This window comes from Oryx dammah, unplaced genomic scaffold (assembly GCF_014754425.2).
Source record: "Oryx dammah isolate SB20612 unplaced genomic scaffold, SCBI_Odam_1.1 HiC_scaffold_15, whole genome shotgun sequence".
Taxonomy (NCBI): Eukaryota; Metazoa; Chordata; class Mammalia; order Artiodactyla; family Bovidae; genus Oryx; species Oryx dammah.
In genome coordinates, this window is record NW_024070199.1 from 45,785,764 (window position 1) to 45,808,070 (window position 22,307).

General features: G+C 56.3%; 1 protein-coding gene and 1 long non-coding RNA gene across 2 annotated transcripts; one reads left to right on the plus strand and one right to left on the minus strand.

The window, feature by feature from the left end:
- The first annotated feature begins 1,691 nt into the window (after window positions 1-1,691).
- On the plus strand, window positions 1,692-4,168 carry FADD (Fas associated via death domain). Its single transcript, XM_040255296.1, is given in 3 exon segments — window positions 1,692-2,110; window positions 3,627-3,902; window positions 3,905-4,168. Coding segments are annotated over 3 exon segments (627 nt in total). The 5' UTR covers window positions 1,692-1,824; the 3' UTR covers window positions 3,970-4,168.
- Window positions 4,169-5,738: 1,570 nt separating this feature from the next.
- Window positions 5,739-21,076, minus strand: LOC120874153. Its single transcript, XR_005723596.1, has 3 exons — window positions 21,064-21,076; window positions 16,468-16,470; window positions 5,739-6,116 (listed from the first exon to the last, which is right to left on the minus strand). It is a non-coding gene; the product is annotated as an uncharacterized LOC120874153 (long non-coding RNA).
- Between the last annotated feature and the right edge of the window lie 1,231 nt (window positions 21,077-22,307).

Consider the following 22,307-nt stretch of genomic DNA (forward strand, 5'->3'; position numbering starts at 1 on the left):
CACTGTCACAGGCTACAACACGTGCGAACCTTGAAGACGTCACACTCAGTTCAAGACACCAGGCCCAAAAGGCCCCACAGCGTGTGCTTCCACCTACAGGAAACACCCATCATGGTCAAATCCAGACAGACAAACTCCAACTAGTGGTTGCCAGAAGCTGGAGAAAGAGTGGGGCGCGGAGAGGAAGTGACTGCTGACGAGTACCGGCGAGTACCGGTCTCTACAAAGGGGATGAAAATATTCTAAAATTAGCTAATGGTAGCGGTTGCACAACATTATAAATATGCTGAAAACCACTGAATTGTACACGTTTTAAAATACTGATGTATCCATTTGTCTGAGTCAGGTCTAAGTTGCAGGAAGAGGGATCTTTGCTGCATCATGTGAGAAGTTTCCTGCCGGACTGTGAGCTCTCTAGTGGCAGCGTGAAGGCTGTCACCTCCCTGCATGTGGGATCTTAGTTCTCCAACCAGGATTCCAACCAGCGTTCCCTGCATTGCAAGGCAGGTTCTTAACCACTGCACCACAAGCAAAGTCACTGAATTGTACACTTTAAAAGGGTGAGTTGCAGGGAATATGAATTATATCTCAATTTTTTTCCAAGGTAACTCAGATGGCTTCAGGCTTCCTCTCACCCTCTGCAGGGGCTTAGGGAAGGTAAAGCTGGGTTCCAACCTGGCTCCTCCTAATTCGCCCCCTCCCCTCACCGACCACCCCCTGCCTTCCCAGCTCTGCCCCAGCACCCTGCGCCCTCCTCGGTGCTTCTGCTCTTGACGTGGGCCCACCCTTACGGCCCCCACACCTCTCTACCTGGCCCCTCACACCTGCACATTGGGGCCTGCTCCAGAACCGCCTTCTCAACATGTAGAGACCCCCACTTCCACACTCCCCACCCCCCATGCCCTTGGCCCCTGGCTCGCACTGACTTCTGGCTTAAGGGCACTTTCTTATCTGCATGAGGCAACCTTGTGCACTGACACTACAAGCTGCGGGCGGGTGGGGCCTTCTGCACTTTGTTCCTGAATTTGTCTCCAGGACCTACTCCGCGGTACACAGTAGGCGTCAAGAAACGCTAGTAAGCCTTCCACAATAGCGACGATAACTTTAGAAATCACGTTTTTATCCAATTTTAAAAACTAAATAAAGCTCTTAATAGTCTTTCCTGCACACAGATCTGCAGGGGTTAGTTACTAAAGAACATTCGTTGCTTAGTCGCTAAGTCCTGTCTGATTCTTTTGCGAGCCCATGGTGCGTGATGCCCCATCCTCTGTCTACGGGATTTCCCAGGCAAGAACACTGAAGTCGGGTGCCATGTCCTTCTCCAGGGGATCTTCCTGACCCCAGGGATCAAACCCGCGTCTCCAACATCGGCAGGCCGATTCGTTACCACTGAGCCACAGGGAAGCCCAAACGACATGCATTTTCACAAATGTTCATAAACAAATTCACTTGTTATTAAGAGCACCCGCAGCGCAACGTTCCAAAGGAAACGGACGCCGACTGCGCTCTCAGTTTAGGGGTTGGGACCCCGAAAGCTGCCGGTCCTCACAGGGAGAACGTCGTCAGGGCGCAGGGCCAGAGATCTTCCGGGTCCCTGGTCGGGGCGGCGCCTGGCGTCAGCAGGGAGCCTCCCGGGCGGAAATGGCTACGGTTCGGCTTGCAGCGCATGCGCGAGTCTCGGAAGTTACCGCGAGAGGGACCGGCCCGGCGGGATACTTCCGGCGACGGGCTATCGAGCTCCCAAAAGTGCCTTCGCCGCCACTAGGCTGAGGCGCGAAGGGTGCGTGAGGAGGCGCGGCCCAGCCCGCGGGGACTCCCGTCGCCATGGACCCGTTCCTGGTGCTGCTGCACTCGGTGTCGGTCGGACTGTCGAGCAGCGACCTGACCCAGCTCAAGTTCCTGTGCCGGAACCGCGTTAGCAAGAGGAAGCTGGAGCTCGCGCAGAGCGGCCTGGACCTCTTCACCGTCTTGCTCGAGCAGAACGAGCTGAGCGCCGAGCACACCGTGCTGCTGCGCGAGCTGCTCGGCTCCCTGCGGCGCGAGGACCTCCTGCGCCGCCTGGACGACTTCGAACGGGGCGCGGCGGGCGGCGCGGTGCCGGAGGAGCGAGGTGGGGGCGAGGGCCGGGGTGCGGGCGGGAGGCGTGGGGGCGAAGGACGGGGAGCGGGGGCCGGACGGGGAGCGGAGGCCGGACGGGGAGCGGCGCGGGAGGAGAGGGGCGAGGGGTGCCTGGGGACCCTGTGGGCGTGGGCGGGTCAGCTGTCGATCTCCCAGGCGCCCAGCCTCTTCCGGGTTCGGTTTCCGTGGGTTTTCCCTGAACAGCCCCTAGAGACGGGAACGTGGCCGCTTTGCGGACAGGAGAACCAAAGCTCAGAGAAGTTAACTTAGCCTAAGTTGCGGAGCGTGGACAACCACCGCCCCCCGCCCCATCCAGCCATCCAGCCTCAGTGCTTTCTTCTCCACCCCTCTCCCTCCAGGAAAGTTAGAAGTTATTGGACAGAAGAAGACGTTGCTGACCTCCCGGGCGGGACAGGGGTGAAAGGACTCTAGAAGAGCCTCAGCAGGAAGGACGGCTTGATAGGGCGCTGCTTTTGTATAAGGGTTAAGAGCGGATTCTTCCTGGCTCTGCCGCTCTGTGGCTGGCTGTGACCTCAGGAAGTGACTTGCACTTACCTTCCCTGGGCCTCCATTTCCTGCTTTCTCCCAGTGGTCAGTAACACAGGTGCCCACCTCACGAAGCTGGAGGAGTTGGCACACAGGCTGACAGCGTATCAGGGGTTTGAGGCTGGAGATGAAGCTTTGCTTCCAAGAAGCATTTTGTCTAGTCTGATCTCAGGAGTGACTTCTCAGCAGATGAGGACATAGTAGCCTGGGACTGAAGACTAGGGTCAGTCGGGGCATCTTCCAGAGCAGCAAGTGGGCTGTTTAGGGCTGCCATACAAATGACTGTGTCTCTGTGGCTTAAAGCAACAGAATCTGATGCTCTTATGTTTCTTGGGCCAGTAGTCAGATCCAGGTGTCAGTAGGCCATGCTCCCTCTGAGAGCTCTAGGAGAGGGTCCTTCCTCCCTCTTCTGGTTTCTGGGGACTGCAGGCATTCCTTGGCTTGTGACCACACCCCTCCAGTCTCTGCCTCCGTGGCACATGGTCCTGTCAGTGGATTTAGGGCCCACTTGAATAATCTAAGAGGATCCCCTCATCTCGAGAGCCTCAGCTTTTTCTCACATCTGGAAAGACCCTTTTCCAAGAAGGTTCCCATTCACAGCTCCAGAGATTTGACATGCGTGTACCTTTTAGGGCCCCCCATTCAACCCCGTTGCAGGGTGGGATAGAGGTGCAACTCTACTCAGGCCTGAGTGGGCGTCTCCATTACAAGACCCCCCAACCAGTAAGTCTTCAGAGCAGGCTGCGCCTTGTGGGTAGTGTTTCAGGGTGTGGCTGGCTGAGGCAGCATGGAGCTTTCCCTGGCCCTTCTGCTGCGGCGTGGTGTCCGCCTCTGTGGAAGGGCCTTTCAGGTCCCCAGCACCTGGGTCAGCACCAGGAGGCCTGTCAGCCAGTGTGTCGTTATCTGTTTTCTAAACAGCTCCCCAGACCGCAGGTTACCACTCTGCCCTTTTCCCCCACCAGACCTGCGGGCAGCGATGGAGATCATCTCTGATAACGTGGGGAAGGACTGGAAGAGGCTGGCTCGTCATCTCAGAGTATCTGACATCAGGATCGAAGCCATCGAGGAGAAATACCCACGGAACCTGGCGGAGCAGGTGAGGGAGCTGCTGAGGGTCTGGAAGAACAGCGCTAGGGAGGATGCAACTGTGTCCTGCCTGGTGGGCGCACTCCGGGGCTGCCAGCTGAACGTGGTGGCAGATCTCATCGAGGAGGACCAGTGGGCCCAGGCCCACCAGTCAAGAGCACCGACCCCGGGTCCCTCACGGCCTGGGACTCGGGCTCCGCTGCCCCGGGAGCCTCCTGATGACCCAGCAGCTCTTCCGCGGGGATTGAGGGCGGCTGCATGGTCCTGACCACGTCCCGTCCATGCCAGCCCCATGAAGACTCAGGGAGGCGGCTGTGGGCCCACACTCCTCTGTGCCAGCTGGGCGGGGGCCACTGTATGTACTGTCGTCCCCATTAAATAAGCTCCTCCGGGAGGGCGTGTGGCGCCACGCCCGGTACGAAGTAGGGGTCTGTGAAACTTGGTGCTCCCAGACATGAGAGGACGCACAGCATTGGAGAGCGAGGAGCTGGAGGTCGTTGTGCTGGGGGTGCTGGGCTCCGGAACCCATGCTTGGAACCCCTGGCTCGTTCTCCTGCCCCCGCACTTGCCAAAGGCTTGGAGGCTGGCAGTGCAGACCATCTCCAGGGCGGGTGGCGGGGTGAGGCGCGCCCTCACGGGGCTGGGAGGCAGCCCAGGCTCTCAGCGCTCGGGGAGCGAGCCCCCTGCCGTGGGGCCAGGCAGCAGGCGCTCAGCACGTGCTGGTTCTCAGATGAATCATGACTCCAGTTTCACAACGGATTGCTAACAGTCACTTTTTCTGATGACAAAAGTGGTAAGGAGCTGAATCCTCAGATTCTGAGAAGCACCTTTTCTTCCTGCTTGAAGGTCCTGTTGAAGCAGGTGCCTTTGCAGGAGGCCTCCACGTGACAGTTTCCTCTTCCCACAGACGGTGAACTCATTTTACGGGTTCTCAGAAGTCCCGCTGTAGCCAATTTCAGTGTCCCTTGACAGTTATCACAGGCCCAACCTGTAGGAGGGTGCCTGTGTTTCCTACCAGCTCCAGGCACCACTGCCAAGGCGGGTGTTTACCGCGGTGAGCCGTGATCTGCCAGAGGGCAGCCCTCACCTGCTGTGGGCCCTGCCTCCCTGCAGGAGGCATCAGAGAACCCCGCCTCGTGCCTTCTAGCTGTGACCTTGGGAAAGCTCCTGACGTCATGCCGTGCCACCTTGACCTTGGGTTGCCAAGACAGCACTCGCCGCCCGGCTGTGGGTCCAGCCTTCGGCAGATCCTGACTGCGCCAGGCGCTGCTGGGAGCTGAGCCCAGGCAGCAGATGAGACAGACGTGGCCCTGCTCGGTTGGCTCCGAAAGTCTGGCTGGAACACGGGCGTTGACCACGTGTCACAAGTTTGGGAGCTGAGCCCATTCAGCCCCAGAGCCATGTGGCCCAGCCCAGGGTGATGTGCTGAAGAGGCTTTGGGTCAGGGCGAGTCTGTGTGTAATAGTAACATCACCACCACCAGTAAAGGCGGGGCTTGGCCAATGGGTTGCCTTGGGAAATGGGTGGTCTGGGAAATGTGCCCACGTGTCTTGACCAGAGGCAGACTACGAGATGGTGCCCATCCCTCGTGGTTTATGGCAGATGCTGCTACCAATGGGTGAGGATCCTGAGCATCCTGAGACCTGGCCTGCATCCCCGTGTGGTCCTCACAGCGGGGAGGGACCGCCCCTCCGTCACTCCAGGTGTTCTCACGGACATTTGGACATGTGCTTACAGCACTCAGAGCTTTCCGTTGCTTGGGCCCGGCACTGCCACTGGCTCACTCCCGTCTGCGTCCTCGGGGGTGAAGCACTGTCCCCCAGACACTGACATCTGGGATTGCCCTCCTGCCCAGGACGGTGAGGCAGTTGGAACAGCCTCAGCAAACCTGTCATGTGACCTAATCACAGCACAGACCTGAGGTCAGGGCAGGGAGGCGCCTTCTCTAGGCACTGCTGTCGGCCTCCCCGGGGCCTGGAGGTGGCCTGCCCTGGCACCTGTGGGCCACTGGGGCAAAGCCACAGAGCCTGGTGGCAGGCGAACTTGCACAGGACATTGCCCCCGAAGGTGGGCTCCAGGCCGGTGGGAGCGTCCAGGTGCTCCACCGTCAGCAGTCAGGAAGCTTCCACTGCGGCTGCCCTCCAGGCGCTGAGGTGAGACTGCGCAGGTTGGTGGCATGAACGGACAGTGCGAGTGGACAGAGAAAGCAGCAGGGCCTGTCCGGGCCCCAGGGGTGGAAGGTACACAGCGTCAGAGGGCAGCTTTCTGGACAGTGCGGGCCCCGGGGATGGAAGGTAGACAGCCAGCGTCAGAGGACAGCTCTGGACAGTGCGAGCCCCCAGGGGTGGAAGGTGTACAGCCAGCGTCTGCACAGCGTGGTCTTCATGTGTGCTGTCCGTGTCCCCGCTTCTGTGGTGTGGCTTTCAGGTGTCCACCAGATGCGGCCCTGGGTGTCACAGAGACCGTGGGGGCCACCGGGGGCTCTTCCCCTTGTGGCTCCACCACTCTCGGAAGAGGCCATTGGGTAAATCGGAAGTGCTTGTCCAAGTCTGCAGTGCCATTCTTAACTTGAAGACGAGCTGAGGTCAGCCAGCGCCAAGAGGGCTGTCCAGTGCTATTCTGCCCTGCACGGTGCCTGACACTCAGCCTTACTGTGCACAGAGGGCTCTTAGTTCCCCAGCCAGGGACCAAACTTGTGTCCCCTGTGGTGGAAACACGGTCCCAGCCACTGGACTGCCAGGGGAGTCCTGTCCGGGGTCTTCTCACTGCCCCTCCTGAGACAGACATGTTTGATCAGAACTGGGACCTGGGGGCCAGTCAGTGACACCCCACCCGGCGGAGCTGCTGCAGTTTCAGCAGGGATTTCTGGCAGCTTCACGAAAAGTCAGTCTTCTGTCGTGAAGTTTTTCCAGTAAACGCACACAAAGCACGCGTGCAAGGCGCACGGTTGACTTGAAAGCGAAAGAGGCACCTTTTGCTCTCAGTCCTTCTACCCTGAGGACGGAAAGAAGGGTCCACGTGTGTGTGCTCTGCCGGAGATTTACTGGCAGTGAAGGGGTGTTGAACAGGTGTCTGTTGACATGAAGGGTCACCCCGTCTCCCGGCCCTGCAGGTTTCCCGGTTTCCCAGTCTGCCCTCCTCACCACGCTGCCCCCAGCCCTGCTTCTGGGTGCACACAGCTGTTGGTGACCACCCAGGGTCCTCACGCCCTCGACTCTTCCCTTGGGGTAGGGGTTGACAGCCCCTCATCCATCTTACTCTCCCCACTGGCTCCCACCTGCTCCCCTTCCTCCTTGGCAGCCCCACAGCCACCCCGAAACCGCACTGCAGAGCAGAGGCCCCCTGGCCCCTCCCCATCCCTTTCTCAAGGTCCTGGGCTGACTCTGCTGTGCGAGGGGGCGGGTCACAGTTTCCAGGCACCACCGGGCCAGCCTGCCCACCACAGACCTCAGACGGCACCACAGTTAAGTGGGCCGCCCTCGGGCTCCACCCAGGCCCCTTCCCTGGGGCGTGCGCTCCCCTGTAACAGCAGCGGCTCCCTGGACACGACCTCCAGAGCACTTCCCGCCTCCCCCAGCGAAGCCTCGCCCCTCTCAGGACAGCCCCGGTCCAGCCCTCCCAAAGACCCCGCTCTGTATTCTGAGAAACCGCAGGCTCTCCACACGTTTCTCAGTTGTGTATATTTCCGTGATAACTCTTGAGTCATCCTGCTGGCTGCTTTCTAACCACAGGGTTTCTGTGCCCATTGCACTTTGGAACCAAGACAGGCAGGCCTGACGCGGGGTAGCACACACGCAAAAGGGGCCAGTCACCCTCCATCTGCTGAAAGGCAAACCTCTTAAGAGGAGAACTTGCAGTTGAAAACCCTTTGCATCACAGAAGCCCTCAGCTCCCTAAGTCAGTGACAGTTAAGACCGTGGCAAGAGCCCCACGTGGGTGCCAACCACGTTTGTTGTCACGGGGGCACAGAGGCCAGCTCAGTGTGTGCGCGGGGTGCCCATCGGGTAGAGGTCGTCATGGAAGAGCATGGGCCACTTGGACACCCAGGCGGAGCCACGCTGCCCGTCCCACACCTGCCTGGTGACAGTCTAGACGCAGGCAACGACTGTTTCAGCACACGTGTTCTGTGGGACAGAAGTTCTGTCTGGGGAGATGACAGAGTTCTCAAGACAGATGGGGTAATGCTGATGACACTGAGTGAAAAGGGTGAATTTTCTGTTGTGTATTATTGTGCCACAGTTTTAAAAATCCTACTTCACAGTAACCATTTAGTTACATTCTTAGTCTAAGTTGTTTCACGTTTCTCTCTCATGTGAATTTTGTAGGCCTTTTATGAGGGCTAGAAGCATAAGTTTGTATCTGGCTTATGTGTGCATCAAAGCAACATTGTTATAAATAGAAACATGCCCATCTCTGGGAGTCTAGGTCCCCATTAAGCCTTCCAGAGGGGTTTCCGGCTGCAGAAACAGCTCTGCTGGGCTCCCAGGTCCTGGGCCCTCATCCCAGCTTTGTGAGGAACAGAAGGGCCCCCCAGGCCCGGGCAGCTTGTTCCCTAAGCGCCCACTGGTCCCGAGGGGCCTGAGACCTGGCTCCAACACCCAGTGTGATGCGGCCTCGTCCAACCACACGGACCCGCAATGGACCTCTGCTGCTGCGTTGTCCTTCCACCAGACGCGCGTCCTCTTTTCTGCGGTCTCCAGAGCTGCCGAGGCTCACTATGTGCTTGCTGAGCAGGTGAGTCAGCCAGCTGTGATGATAAAAGGCCAGGCCCAGTGCAGGGGGCCTCTCCACCCATCAGGCCCTGCGGTGATGGAGACCCAGCAGGTACCCTTCACACTGCCTAGTCCCAAGAAAGTCCAGCCAAGGAGGCCCCCCACCCCTGAATTGCCGCCGGCCGCCCCAAGGGTCACCTCCCCAGGCAGGGTTGATGGCACGTGCAGAAGAACACACACATCTTGGGTCTGAGTGCTCCAAAATGTGTGGTCTGCTCACACACCCAAGTCTTCATTCAGGTTCTCAGCTGACAGCTGAGATGGGGTGGGGGGTGGTGCCCACTAGGTCCCTTCTAGCTGGTGACCCCCCAGTGGAGCCCCAGCTCCCTGTCTCCCTGACAGCAACCCCCCCCCCGACCCAGCCAGTTGCTGCAGGGTCCAAGGAGGCAAGAGGTGGTAAGTGGCTGGAAGTTACTGGCATGTGGTAAAGGTCACAATGTCATTATTGTAATTATTCCCAAGTGACTCTGTGTGTTTCAGATGACTTACCTTTATGCCAACTTGTCTCGATATAAAACTCAGATCACACAGTCATTCCCCAAGGTCCTTGGAGGCATCAGGTGATGCCTGGGGAACCGGCTGCAATGCCTCTCACCGAGACGTGTGACCCAGCCCCAGCCCCCGAATCTTCTTGCAAGAAAGCAGAGTCCTCTGTCCTCTGGTCACACTGATGTCATTTGCAGCCCAGACCATAAACCAGACAACTGTGGAAATACAGGTGAACATAAGTAGGAGGACAATAAGGGCTTCCCAAGTGACACAGTGGTAAAGAATCCGCCTACCAATGCAGGGGACACAAGAGACTTGGGTCAGATCCCTGGGTCGGGAGGATCCCCTGGAGAAGCAAACAGCAGTCCACTCCAGTATCCTTGCCAGAAAAAATTCCTTTGACAGAGGAGCACGGTGGGCTACAGCCCCACAGGGTTGCAAAGAGTCAGACACGACGGAGCACAGGGAAAGAGAGAGATGGACAAGACTAAAGACTGACTCCTCTTCCTCACACGATGGGGGCCCTCATAGAGGCCAAGGACAACAGAATAAGAGCGATGTGATAGGGATAGAGGGCAGTGCCACTGAGAGGCATAGCGTGCCCTGGAGCCAACAGCCCAGGGTCGCGGCTGGGCTCTGCTGCTGAGCGGCTCCAAGGTGCTGAGAAGAGCTCACCTACAAGACCGGTTACTATACGGCCTGCCTCAAAGGAATCAGGTGCTGGGGGTTCTGCCGGCAGTTCAGAGAGCTCAGGGCGGGTACAAGGACACCTGCGCAGCCTCCTGGCCACACGGGCATTTGTGTAGCAGACAGCAGAGCCAGGAGCAAGCAGCGCAGTGCCCTGAGTGTCCAAAGTGGCTTGTTCCACCTGAGCTCCGTAACGCATTGCCAGCCCTTCTTTATACAATTCTTGAAGACACTTTGGATTTTCTGATGCCCTGAAAAGCATCCAAGGTATCAAACAGGAATTTAGAACATAAAGATGGTGTGTCAAGTCAGTGACGGGGGAAACTCCAATCACTGGGGTTAGGACAACTGGGAAAGAGCATGGCATCCTTGCCTTTCTCCTACCAAGGTCAATCCTAGGTGCAGACAAAATTTGGATTTTTTTTTTTTAATAATGAAGAACCCTAGGAGAATTTATCATCTTGAACAATGAGAGGGCTATAAAATAAAAGACTGATCAAGTGATCGATTTGACAGCTTAGAAAACTAAAAATGTCAACTTGTCAAAAAATATAAGACACTTGGGCTTCCCTGGTGGTCCAGTGGTTAAGAAACTGCCTGTGAATGCAGGGGAGGCAGGTTCGATCCCTGGTCTGGGAAGATCCCACACGCACAGGACAGTGAAGCTCCCGTTCTTCAACTACTGCGGCCTCCCTCCCTGGAACTGGAGAAGACGGCGCTGCAGCTGGAGAGCAGCCCCATACTGCTGCAGCCAGAGGAGGCCTGCGCACGGCAGCAGAGATCCAGGGCAGCCGAAGAGATGTATACGTGTATACAGACAGACGTTCTTTAGTCGCTAAGTCGTGTCCAACTCTTCTGCAACCCCATGGACTGCAGCCCGCCAGGTTCCTCTGTCCATGGGATTTTCCAGACAAGAATACTGGAGTGGGTTGCCATTTCCTCTTCCAGGGGGTCAGAGTTTGAACCCAAGTCTGCATTGCAGGCAGATTCTTACCACGGAGCCACCAGAGAAGCCTGATATATATTATAAACAAGTTTAAAGACACAGCCACTTGTCTTCAAAGGAAATAAAGCTTTAAAAGCTAAAGGAAGTGAGATCTAGGGTGAAGAGCCCGCCCAGCGTCATTCGCTCAGTCACCCATCAGCAAGGGTTTGGTGAGCACTCAGCGCATGCGGTGTAGACGTTACCAGGACAGGAGCCGCTTCTGTTCCAGCAGGAGAGACAGTGCCCAAACCCCTCCCAGGAGGGTGACACTGAGCTGCCTCCTGTACCTGCTGGGTCCCCAGAGCTGAGCTCTGAGTCCTTTTGGCTCTGAGCATCCAATGTCTGGACCCACGCAGGGGACAAGGCCTCATAGAGGAAGGGGTCATACCTTTGCCTGCAGGCACTTACTTCTTACTAGTATTGAACTCTCAACCCTGGATTTCCTGTGAGTAAATTGAGGGGGGGTACTCTGCCTTCCCCTGGGACTTCCAGAGGACAAGGTCATCGGGAAGTTAGTGCTGATCTATTATTACCCTGGCACAGTGACTGCCTTAGGCCCTGGGGAGGAAAGAGAGGCCTGGGATGAATAAAACATGGTGCTGATGTTCAGACAGAGAAACAGTTACAGGTGGAGAAACAAGTCCTGAGAGTCAGAGTGATCTGCCAGGTCACAGGCAGAGAGAGGACGAGAACCCAAGCCTCCTGACTCCAAGGACCCTGCAATATCCAGGACATCCAACTGTGATTCAGACAAGGGGCCTTTTGAGCTGGGTTTCATAGGATTAATAGGAGTTTGCTAGAGGGTGCTTGGTTTAGGCACAGGACAGCGAGTGCAAAGGCCAGGAGGCAAGAAATTGGAGGGCTTGTTCAGGAGGCAGCATGTAGGTGAGTGGGGCTGGTTCCAGGCAGGATCAGGAAAGTTACAAGGGAAAAAAATGTACTGGCGGTAATTGTCCCTTAGAAGGAAGATGACCCTGCTTAAGGCTATATGGCAGCTTTGCCTCTTGTCTTCGTCTCACAGAACCTTGAACTGTATCAAGAGAGGTTGTTTTCCCCCAAGCAGAGGAGCTTGGTGATCAGCACGAGGTCTCCCGTCACTCTGCCAGACCAATCAAGTCAGCCTGGCCCGCAGAACTTTCTAGTCCCCACACAGGCCTGGGGAAAGTGGCCCAGCCTGGGGTGGGGAGGAAGGCTGTGCCGTCTTCACCACAGGGCGGGAGTGACCCCAAAAGCTAAAATAAGGCCTGTGTGCTCCAAAAATACTCTGCTCAAAGCATTGCAGTGCTGGAAATAGGCCCGTCCTCTGGCTTCCCGCCCGGGGACCGGGGCAGAGCAGGGAGCCACACTCCTGTCGCCACCCCTTTTTATTTGGGGCCATCAAGCCCTTGCCACCTGGAGCTGCCTCCGTCCACGGAACACTTGCTGGGGGGAGTCCGGGCACAGCCGCAGGGGCCCTTCTGGTGCCAGGCCCTGCTCCTGACATCAGGGCGCAGCAGGGGGCCCGGGGGTGGGGGGCAGATCAGGGCAGGCTCCCAGGACTGTGGGGACGTGGGCAGCTGACGCGGACAAGGTCATGAGTCCCGCCGCATCGGTGAACCAGGACATCAGACTCAGGACTGCCCCGGGCTTAGCCTAGCGGACCCCAGCAGCCTCTGACCTACCGACCTCTGACCTGGTCCCCTTTAACTTCACCGCCTCAGCTCCAAGCTGCCTTTTTCTTCTTAAACCCCATCGCAAGCCCCCGACCTCAGCTCCTCCCTCCAAAGCGAACAAGCAGGCCGGCAGGAACCTGCAGCCCTTCCTAGGTAGGCTTACCTGGTGTGTGTGTGGGGGGGGGGGTGCGGGGGAGCCCTTCTCAGCAGGCATGTAGCCACCATGCCCTACTTTACCCCTCACTCTGGCACCCGCCCCCCTGCCCCCTCAGCCTGGCTCAGACCCTCTCAGCCTCTCTTCTGGGACAAACTTCCTCCCCAACTCCCCCGCCACCCCCGCCGGGGTCTCCCCTCCTGCAGTCCCCTCTCTACACCCCCCAGGCCTGAGACCCAGCCTGATCCTGAGCTTACACCCCCACTTCGTGTTACCTTCTTCACAGCAGGTTTCCCAAGCGTCAGTAGTTCCAGGGCCAGCTTGGTAGTTTGGGGGCGGGGGTGCTGCACTGGGTCTCTCTGGTTTCGGCGAGCGGTGATTGCTCTCGCTGCAGAGTGTGGGCTCAGTAGTTGGGGCACACGGGTTAGTTGTCTGGTGGCGTGTGGGATCTTCCCACACCAGGGATCAAACCCTCACCCCCTGCATTGGCAGGTGGGTTCTCAATCGCTGGACCTCCAGGGGAGTCCCCAGCTTGGCAAGTTTTGTCTTTGCTCTGTACCACCTGTTCTTTTATTTTCTTATCTTTTCCTCCAAAGTGGCTCTCTTTCGTCACCAAATTTTAAATGAAAAGGAACATAATTTCTGCATCACAGAAGGAAAGCAGTACATGGCTGACATGGCGGGGGTCCTCAGTATCTGTTCATACCTTCTCACTTTACACCACAGCCCTAAGTTTTCACTGCCTAGATCCAGACTATATTTCCCAATATGACTTGTAGCAAGGTATGGCCATTTAGCCGAAGTTCTACAGATGGGCAGAAGTGGTGGTTGGAACTTCTTAGAATATTTTTTTTTAAGTATATTTTTTTAAAAAGGATGCACTTCAGCATCCCCATCTTCCTTCCTTCTAGCTGGAGTGCAGATGTGATTGATGGAGCATGGGCAGCTATATTGGACCATGAGGGAGTATAGCAGCAAGAAAGAAAAAACCTGGGTTCCTGATGGTCACGGAACTTCCCTGCCAGCCTTGGAAAGGTCACCTCAGGACTGTATTTGTATGAGAGAAATGCACGGAAACCTCTGTGACTTGGGGATTTCAGATGTTTGCCATAAACCTAATACCGGCTGAAACACGGCATTACTTGGAGTAAGCAGAAGGTGACTATAACAACGAGTGCAGTGAAAAATAATATTCTAAAACTGTTGATAGATTTAGCCACCCTTGAAGGCTCTGAACCCAGGAGCTTCTCTTGTTTTTAAAAAAAGAATAACAAAAAAGGAATTTGTCATCATGACCTCGAAACGATCTCAGTTGGTTCAGGACTGCTGGTTAACTGGAAGGGGAACATCTTTGTCTCCTTGTGACTTACGCTGTTCAGCACCAGGTCCTTCCCTCACTGCTGCCTGAAATCATCCCACTGGACACACCCTGGAGGCCGTCAGCACAGCACGAGGGAATGAAGCCTGTTGACCCCCCTGCTTCCAGCCTAAACCAGCCTTCTGTTCCCTCCCCTGGGGCTCCCGGGCTCCGCCATAACCAGCAGCCACAGACGATGTTTATCACCCTCTGGAATTCCACTTCCTGCTGCCTTGCTCAACACCCAGCCACCACCCAGATATCACCCTGGGTCAGCCTTTAGTAGATGTTTCTCAAGCGCCCGCTGTCTGTGGCTCCAAGCACAGGCTCCAGACCCAGTCAGCCAGGCCTTGTCCCTGCTGGCTGGGTGACCTGAGCATGTCACATAGCTCCTCCCCGCCTCAGTCCTGCTCATCTGTAAGATGGGCATAAAGAGTTAGACCGATCAGTGCATGTTACATGTTTGGAACAGAGCCAGCACTCACCCACCCCCTTGGACACATTAGCTGCTGTTGTTACACGTCAAGCAAGGGGGCTGCAGCAATGAGCAGCCAGGCAAGGAGTCCACCGTCCTGGGCAGGCAGCGTCCCCTAGAGGCCCCATAGACACAGCGTCAGCCCTGCTGGCAGCGCGACTCGCCCTCTGTGTTGACTGTGTCCCCCCGTGACGGGGGCTAGATGGTGGTGGACCGATAGGGGCCTGTCTTACTCACTGGACCAGGGACAAGTGGCGGCAGGAACTTCAAGTCACGTTCAACTCTGAGCGCCTAGCTGAGCAGGAGTTTGCACACAGCGGGTGCGCCGGGAAGCAGTATCAACAAAGGAACGACCACGCAAGACACCAGATGGGTGAAGACGGGGACCGAGGGCAAGGCGCCCCTCTCAGCCCAGGTCTCTGCCCCCAGCCCAGCACTATTCCTTCTGTACCTGCACCAAAGGCTTTGAGTGGCTTTTTCAAAATTGTGTTTATTTGCTCATATTTTTGACAGAGTCGGGTCTGCATTGCTGCACGCAGGCCTTCTCTCGTGGCGATCAGGGGCCACTCTCTAGTTGCGGGCCACGGGCTGCTGGCCGCGGGGCTGCTCCGGCCGCACAGGTTCTGGGTGCACAGGCCTCAGTGGTTGCGGCCCCCAGCCTTAGTTGCTCCGCAGCAGGTGGAACCCTCCAAGGGCAGGGATCGTAACTGCATCCCCTGTGTTGGCCAGGCGGATTCTTAACCACTGCACCACCAGGAATGTCCCCTAAGTGGCTTTCTTCCTGGCCCAGACAGCCTCAGTGACATGCATTTGTGCGTACATTCAGGTGGAGAAAATGTTAGCTGTGTAGACCCTGGTCTGGGAGGTCATCAAACTGGGTTTGAATCCAGACTCTCCCATTGGGTTGCTGTGCGGCCCCAGGGTGAGTTGATCCCAGCTCTCTGAGCCTCATCTTTCTCACTAAGAAACTGGCTGTCGACACCGTGATCTATTCCTGTATAACAGATGGCCACAACACGTAGTGGCTTAAAACACCAACCGTGTCCTGTCTCCTGGGGCACCTGTGGGCTGGGGACCCAGCAGGGCTCACGGCGGGTTCTGGATCCAGGCCTCCAGGTTGGGCCTCCTCCCAATACGGCGGCCCGAGGGCAGCCGAGTCACCTACTGGCGCCTCCGAGTGGCTCAGGGATCCCGGCCAGCGTGAATCTGCAGCCCACTCAGGTTCAAAGGTGGAAGAATTAGACCCCACTCCTTGGTGGGGCAGTGGGAAGGTTCTAGAAGATCATGTGGAATCGGAGATGTTGTCATAACCATCTTTTGGAAAATATAGTTGCCCCAGACGCTAACACGCCAGCCTCAGAGGGGCAGAGGAGGGTTTGTAGGAGGAGACCACTTGAAATGGTAGATGCTCCACGAGCAATCTCTGCAGTGACTACAGCCGTGATTGACTGGCTTCCAAGGTCTATCCACTCCTCCCCTCCCCTTCCTTGGTCAGCTTACACCCTGTTCATAATTCACAGGAGTCAACTCCCAGGAGACAGCTGGGAAAAGTAAGGACCTGTCGGTTCACTTGGAGTGGCCATCTGCCAGACACAGGGCACGTGGCCCAGGCCGGGTGAGCCTCGGCAGCACCGCCTGGGAGCTGAGCACTTGCAAGGGCATTGCCTGTCATGCCAGCTGAGCACGTGGTGGCCACACGTGCCCAGCCAGAGGGCTCCGCCTCCATCGTCCGTCAGTGTGAGGCAGCCCCCCATAGACGAGCCCCTTCCAGATCCTGGGGGCCTTGTGGCTTGGTTTCCTCCCACTCCAGCACAGCAGCGCTGAGTTAAGAATTTCTACTCACGGGGAACTGTGCACAGTTGGGCCCAGAGTGTGTACTTATTGGTCAGCCTTTCTACCATCCCTCTCACCAGCTCTCTTTGTTACCAGACCCCAGTTTAGCTGCTCATCACTCAAGAATCCAATACTGAGAGGCAAGTGCTGGGAAGAAGGACAGGCAGCTTTATTGAGGAAGCCAGGAGTCCTGGGGAGAAGGTGGACTCAGGACCCAAACCAGCTCCTCCCTCCCTAGATTTTGCGTAGAGATTTCACAGGGAAAAGAGGGAGAGGCTACACGCTGGGGAGGAGGTGGTGCAGCGTATGAGACCAGCTTGTGGACGTTCTTCTGAATGGTTGATAGTGAGGTAGTTGGGAGTCAGCATCATCAGCCCTCTGGTTCCAGCCGGTCTGGGGTCTCTGAGCTCATGGCAGCACACGTTTAGCTTCACCTGGTGTGGGTTCCATTGAGCAAAGCAGCTCAATGGCCATGGCTCAGAATACTACCTACAGCCCTGAGGGAGGATCTAAAGGCCCTTGACTTTGTACAGTGGCTGAGTTATCACTGTTTTGCCTTGTTTGACTATTTTCCTTTGTTTCTGCATTTTCTCGTTTCTCTGATTAAGTTAAATTTATTCTTTGGAACTCAAGGAAGGCCTTGGCAGCTGAAACTTTTCTACCAACAAGAGGCAATCAGACCATGACCTTTCACGAAAGTAGACCCTAGCCTGGGATCCCTTCCATGATCCCCCCTCTACTGTGTTCCAAGTAAATTTACATCCACCTGCGACCCTCCAAGGGAACCTTGTTCGGAAGTGGAAGGTCTTTGCAGATGTGATCAGATCAGGATGAGGTCATGTCAAACTTCCCAGGAGGTTCAGAATCCTCCTACCAATGCAGGGGAATAACAGGTTCGATCCCTGGTCCAGGAAGATTCCACACACATGGGGCAACTAAGCCCGTGTGCCACAGCTACTGAAGCCTGAGCACCGAGAGCCCGTGCTCCACAGCAAGAGAAGCCAGCGCAATGAGAAGCCCGCGCACCGCAACCAAGAGTAGCCCCTGCTCACCGCAGCTAGAAAAAGCCCGCACGGCGACGAGGACCCAGTGCTGCCAACAGTAAATAACATGGTTTTTAAAAAGATGAGGTCGTATTCCAGTCAGGCGACTGGTGTCCCTCTAAGAAGAGGAAATCTGGACATAGGGACACACGGGAGAAATGCCGAGAGAGCACAGAGGCAGAGGTTGGAGGTTGGCAGCCACAAGACTGGAAAGACAGGGATTTTCTGCAACCGCCAGAAGCTAGAGAGGGGCTTGGGGGCAGCCTCTTTCCCCAGAGACTCCAGAAGAAAGCAGCCCTGCCCACCACAGACTCCGTGAGAATGTGTTTCTGTTGCTTTAAACCGTGCGGTTGCGGGGGGGCCATTTGTTACAACAGCTGCAGGTCACACACACTCTTCGCACGCTGCACTCCCAGCTACACCCACCCTAAGGCCCTCCTGGTTCTTCCCACACTCACCCTGGTTCAGGTGGCCTATCCAGCTCCTCTCCCTGACTTATCAACTGTGGCAGAAAAAAAGAAAGATTTCTTTTTAAAGAAAGTACAGGGACTTCCCTGGTGGTCTAGTGGTTGAGAATCCACCTTCCAAGGCAGGGATGTAGGTTCAAGCCCTAGTCAGAAGCGCCCCGTGTGCCATGGGGCTACCGAGCCCATGGGTCACAACAAGAGATCCCACGGGCTGCAGCGAAGATCTCTCGAGCCACAGCTAAGACCCAATGTGGTCAAAAAAATTAATAAGTTAAATAATTTTTTTAAAGTATGTGTAACTATTCACAATACCCAGGACAGGGAAGCAACCTAAGTGTCTGTGGACAGATGGATAAAGAAAATATGGTACATAGACACAATGGAATACTACCCAGTCGTAAAAAAGAATGAAATAATGCCATTTGCAGCAATGTGGATGGACGTACAGATTATTGTGCTAGATTATCAGGAGATGATCGTGCTACAGGGAAGTAGGACAGAGAAAGACACATCACATGTGGAGTGTAAAACATGGCGCAAGTGAACGGATCTACAAAACAGAAGCAGACTCACAGACGCAGAGAACAGACTTGTAGCTGCCGAGGGGGAGGAGGTTGGAGGAGGGCTGGGGTGGGAGCCTGGGGTTAGCAGGGGTCTCACCAAGGACTCACTGTGAAGAACAGGGAACTGGGAACTGTATCCTATGATAAACCATTGTGGCAAAGAATACGGAAAGGTGTATATATGTATAACTGAATCTCTTTGCTATACAGCAGAAATTAACACCGTGTTGTAACTCAACTACGCCTCAATAAGATAAATTTCAAAAAATTAATTTACCATATTAAAAGTGTAATTCTAAATTTTGTTAATTCTATACCAAGTATTAACATTTGCAAGTATGACTGCTCTGCCCACCTTCTCATCTACTCAGGTCACAATTGCATTTGTTAAACGTCACGTCAGGGAATGAGACGCAGGGAAAGGACTCTGCTTGAGTGGATGGCGCAGGGAGCTGTGGGGAAGACCCCTGAGCCCCCCAACCCCTCTGCGCGTGTCTCTCTCACTGTCTCCCACCCCAGCTCCACCCCCACCCCCAGCCACGCGGGCATGGGGCCCTTGATTCCCCCGGACACCGTCCACAGTCCCGTCAGCCAGAAAGGCAACAGCTTCCCGCGGTTCCCTGCCAGCTCGACCTTGAGGATCAGGACCGAGGGCGCTGAGCCCCCCACCGCCTTACAATCGGGGTGAAATACACACAACACAGAATTCACCTTCCTAAACTGAGCGCACAGCTCAGGGACAGTCAGCACACGCACGTTGCTGCCCAGCATCACCGCCGCCGTCTCCAGACCTCCCATCCTCCCAAACTGACACCCTGTCCCCCGACACACTCGCTCCCTGTCCCCTCCCCCAGTCCCCACCACCCTGCTGTCTCTCCCTGTGGATCCGGTGCCTCTGGGGACCTCGTAGGAGTGGAATTCTTCGCGATTTGTCCCTGCCCGCCTGGCTTCTTTCGTTCAGTACAGGTCCTCCTGGCTCATCCGTATTGTCGCCTGTGTACGAATTCCAATGCCCATTACTCAGCCGTAAAAAAGAACAGATCTGGTCAGTTGTAGTGACGTGGATGACCCGAGAGCCTGTTACACAGGTCAAAGTAAGTCAGAAAAACAAGTATCGTGTGTTAACACACGCGTATGGAATCTGGAAAAACAGTGCTGGTGATCCTATTTGCAAGGGAGGAAAGGAGTGGAGACGCAGACATAGAGAATGGTTTGGTGGACACAGCAGGGGAAGGAGAAAGAAAGAAGTGAAGTCACTCAGTCGCGTCCGACTCTCTGACCCCATGGACTGCAGCCGACCACGCTCCTCCTCCATGGGATTTTCCAGGCAAGAGTACGGGGGTGGGGTGCCATTTCCTCTTCCAGGGGATCTTCCCAACCCAGGGATCGAACCCAGGTCCCCCGCATTGCAGGCAGAGCTTTACCGTTGGAGCCACCAAGAAAGTAGGGCAAGTTGAGAAAGTAGGGTTGACACGTATACTCCTACACTGCCTGTGTGTATGCTGAGTGCTTCAGTCATGTCCGACTCTTTTTACAACGAGCATCCCTTCTTAAAGCCCATTTCATGTGCCTGAAAAGCAATGTGTCGAACGATCAGCACCTTGCCCCTGTTCCCCTCAAATATCCAGTAGGACCCACAATCACTGTAACAAGCCACCCATCACCCTGTAGTTCCCTGACACTCCCTAGGGGCACGCCTTCCCCCCACAGCCACCCAGAACACCCAGCTGTCCCAGATGACGCTGGCCCTTGAGGAGCCCAGGGCTCTTTGTTCCTCATCCACTCCCCAAGTCTCGAGCCCCTAACACCCCTATGATGGTCCCCCCCGCCCCACCGCACTGCAGATTTCATCCTCAGAAACAAATCGCACGTGTGCAAGGCCCCGAGGACGGAACGGACCCCACCCTCCACCTCTGCATAGGCTCAGCTGGCCACGCCTCGTTAGCTTCACCACCATCCTTAGAGATGGAGACAGGCCCAGGGAGGAGACTGGAATGACACTGATGGCGTGCCTCCTGGGGGCCGCGGGCAGAGTGTCTCCCGGCAGACTTTCGGGGGAGTCATCATCCCAGTTCATAGCAGGGGAGACTGAGACTCAGAGAGAGGCAGGGAGTTTGCTCTGGGGCCCGTCACAAAGCTGTCTGGTGACAAAGCCAGCTAGGCCTCCTAATCCTAAGTCAGTGCACCCTCCCCCTGCCTGTGTGAGGAAGGGCAGAGGCGCTCAGACCCCCTACACCCCACTAACACAGTGGCCGCGGGGCCCCTGTGAGCCGCTGAACCCAGACCGCTCGCCCTGAGCCTCGGGTCAGCGCCCGGTGCGGCCCGGTACCTGCCAGGTGCTGCCGTGGCCACCAGGCTGGCCGCGGGGGCAGGGCGGCACGTTCCTTCCCTGGGCCAGGAGGTGATTAATGACCATGCGGCCAGCGTGAGCAGGTAGGGCCAGGTGCAGGCGCTGCAGCCCGGCTAGTTCCTCTGTTTGGCTCGTTTCTCAGGAGCTGGCTTCGCCCCACTTGGGAAAATCAGCTGCCTCGCCCCAGCCTCCTGCCCGCCCGGCTCTGCAAACACCACCTTTGCCCTGGCCCTCCACCTGGCTCTCTTGCTCCCAGTCCTGACCTTCAGAGCCAGCTGCCCCTGCCTGCTCCTGGGCCTGGCATTGAAGGCCTGGTGCCAACTCCAGCTCCGTCTGTCTCCCGACACAAGCCCGCTCCTCTGGCCAGACTTCCCCCGCCCCGCTCCTGTCCCCGAAACGTGCCCCGGTGCGCCTGCCTCTGCGCGCTTGTCTGTGGTGCCCACCAGGGCTGGCGTCCTCACCCCACTTCTCCTCCTAGGCTGAGACGGCAGCTCAGGAGTTGCCGGAACCTGAGTATAGCCCTGACTTTGCCGACGTAACTGCTGTGAGGCATCGGGCACATTCCCAAACCTCTCTGAGCTTCGGTTTCTCCATTCAGTTCAACGCATAGTTACTGAGATCCTGTGTCCACAGCGGTCCAGGAGCTTGGCAGTGGGGAAAACGTACTTTTCGCTGCCTATCCTTTTGTGGGCTTCCCTGGTAGCTCAGACAGTGAAGAATCAGCCCGCATTGCGGGAGACAGAGGCTCAATCCCTGGGTCAGGAATACCCGCTGGAGGAGGGCATGGCAACCCACTCTGGTATTCCTGCCCAGAGAACCTCATGGACAGAGAGCCTGGTGGGTTACAGTCCATGGTGGAGAACCTCATGGACAGAGGAGCCTGGTGGGTTACAGTCCATGGTGTCGCAAAGAGTCGGAGGCGACTGAGCAACACACACACACACACATCCTTGTGTACCTTTTAAATGCTGTATTATATGCAAATGTTGGCTAATTAAAAATTTTTAAGGGACTTCCGTGATGGTCCAGTCACTAAAACCCTGGACTCCCGTCGCGGGGCCCTCCAATCTGATCCTGGCCGGGGAACTGGACCCCACAGGCCGCAAGAAGATGGCAGAGCCCGTGTGCCGCAGTGAAGACCAAATAAAACAGGAATTTCTTTAGAAAAAAAGTGCTGAGAGACTTTTGGTCACTGCTTTTTGTGGCTATTTTTGGGGAAGTACGGTTGATTTTCCACGCACGTTAGTCTCAGGTGTGCGGGAAGGCGGCTCAGTGCGTGAGTGCGTCTGTTCTCTCGGTCTCTGCTCCCTGGGGGTCATTGCGGATCCCGGGCATGGGTCCCCGTCTATGCAGTGTGTCTGTGTGATTCCCAATAAAAGTTTTATTAAAACAATAATTACTAATGAAACCAGACTCAGGAAAGGGGAAGATGTCTCACTCCAAGGGCTGCTGTGAGGATGAAGGCAGATGACACACGTCAGGAACCGGGCCTAGCGTCCAGGAAAGAGGGCGTGCTCACCAAATCGCAGCTTCACCCTAGATGCTGTGCTCTCAGCTGCTCTCCCAGGCCTTCTTCAGGCAAACCTGACCCCCACCTCCTCCAGGGTCTCACGACCCCTTTGTTCATCCTAGGTCATCCATCCACCCATCCATCCACCCATCCATCCGCCATCCAGCCCCCATAGAGCCATCCACTTGGTTATTTAGTGAGTACCCACAATGCACCGTGC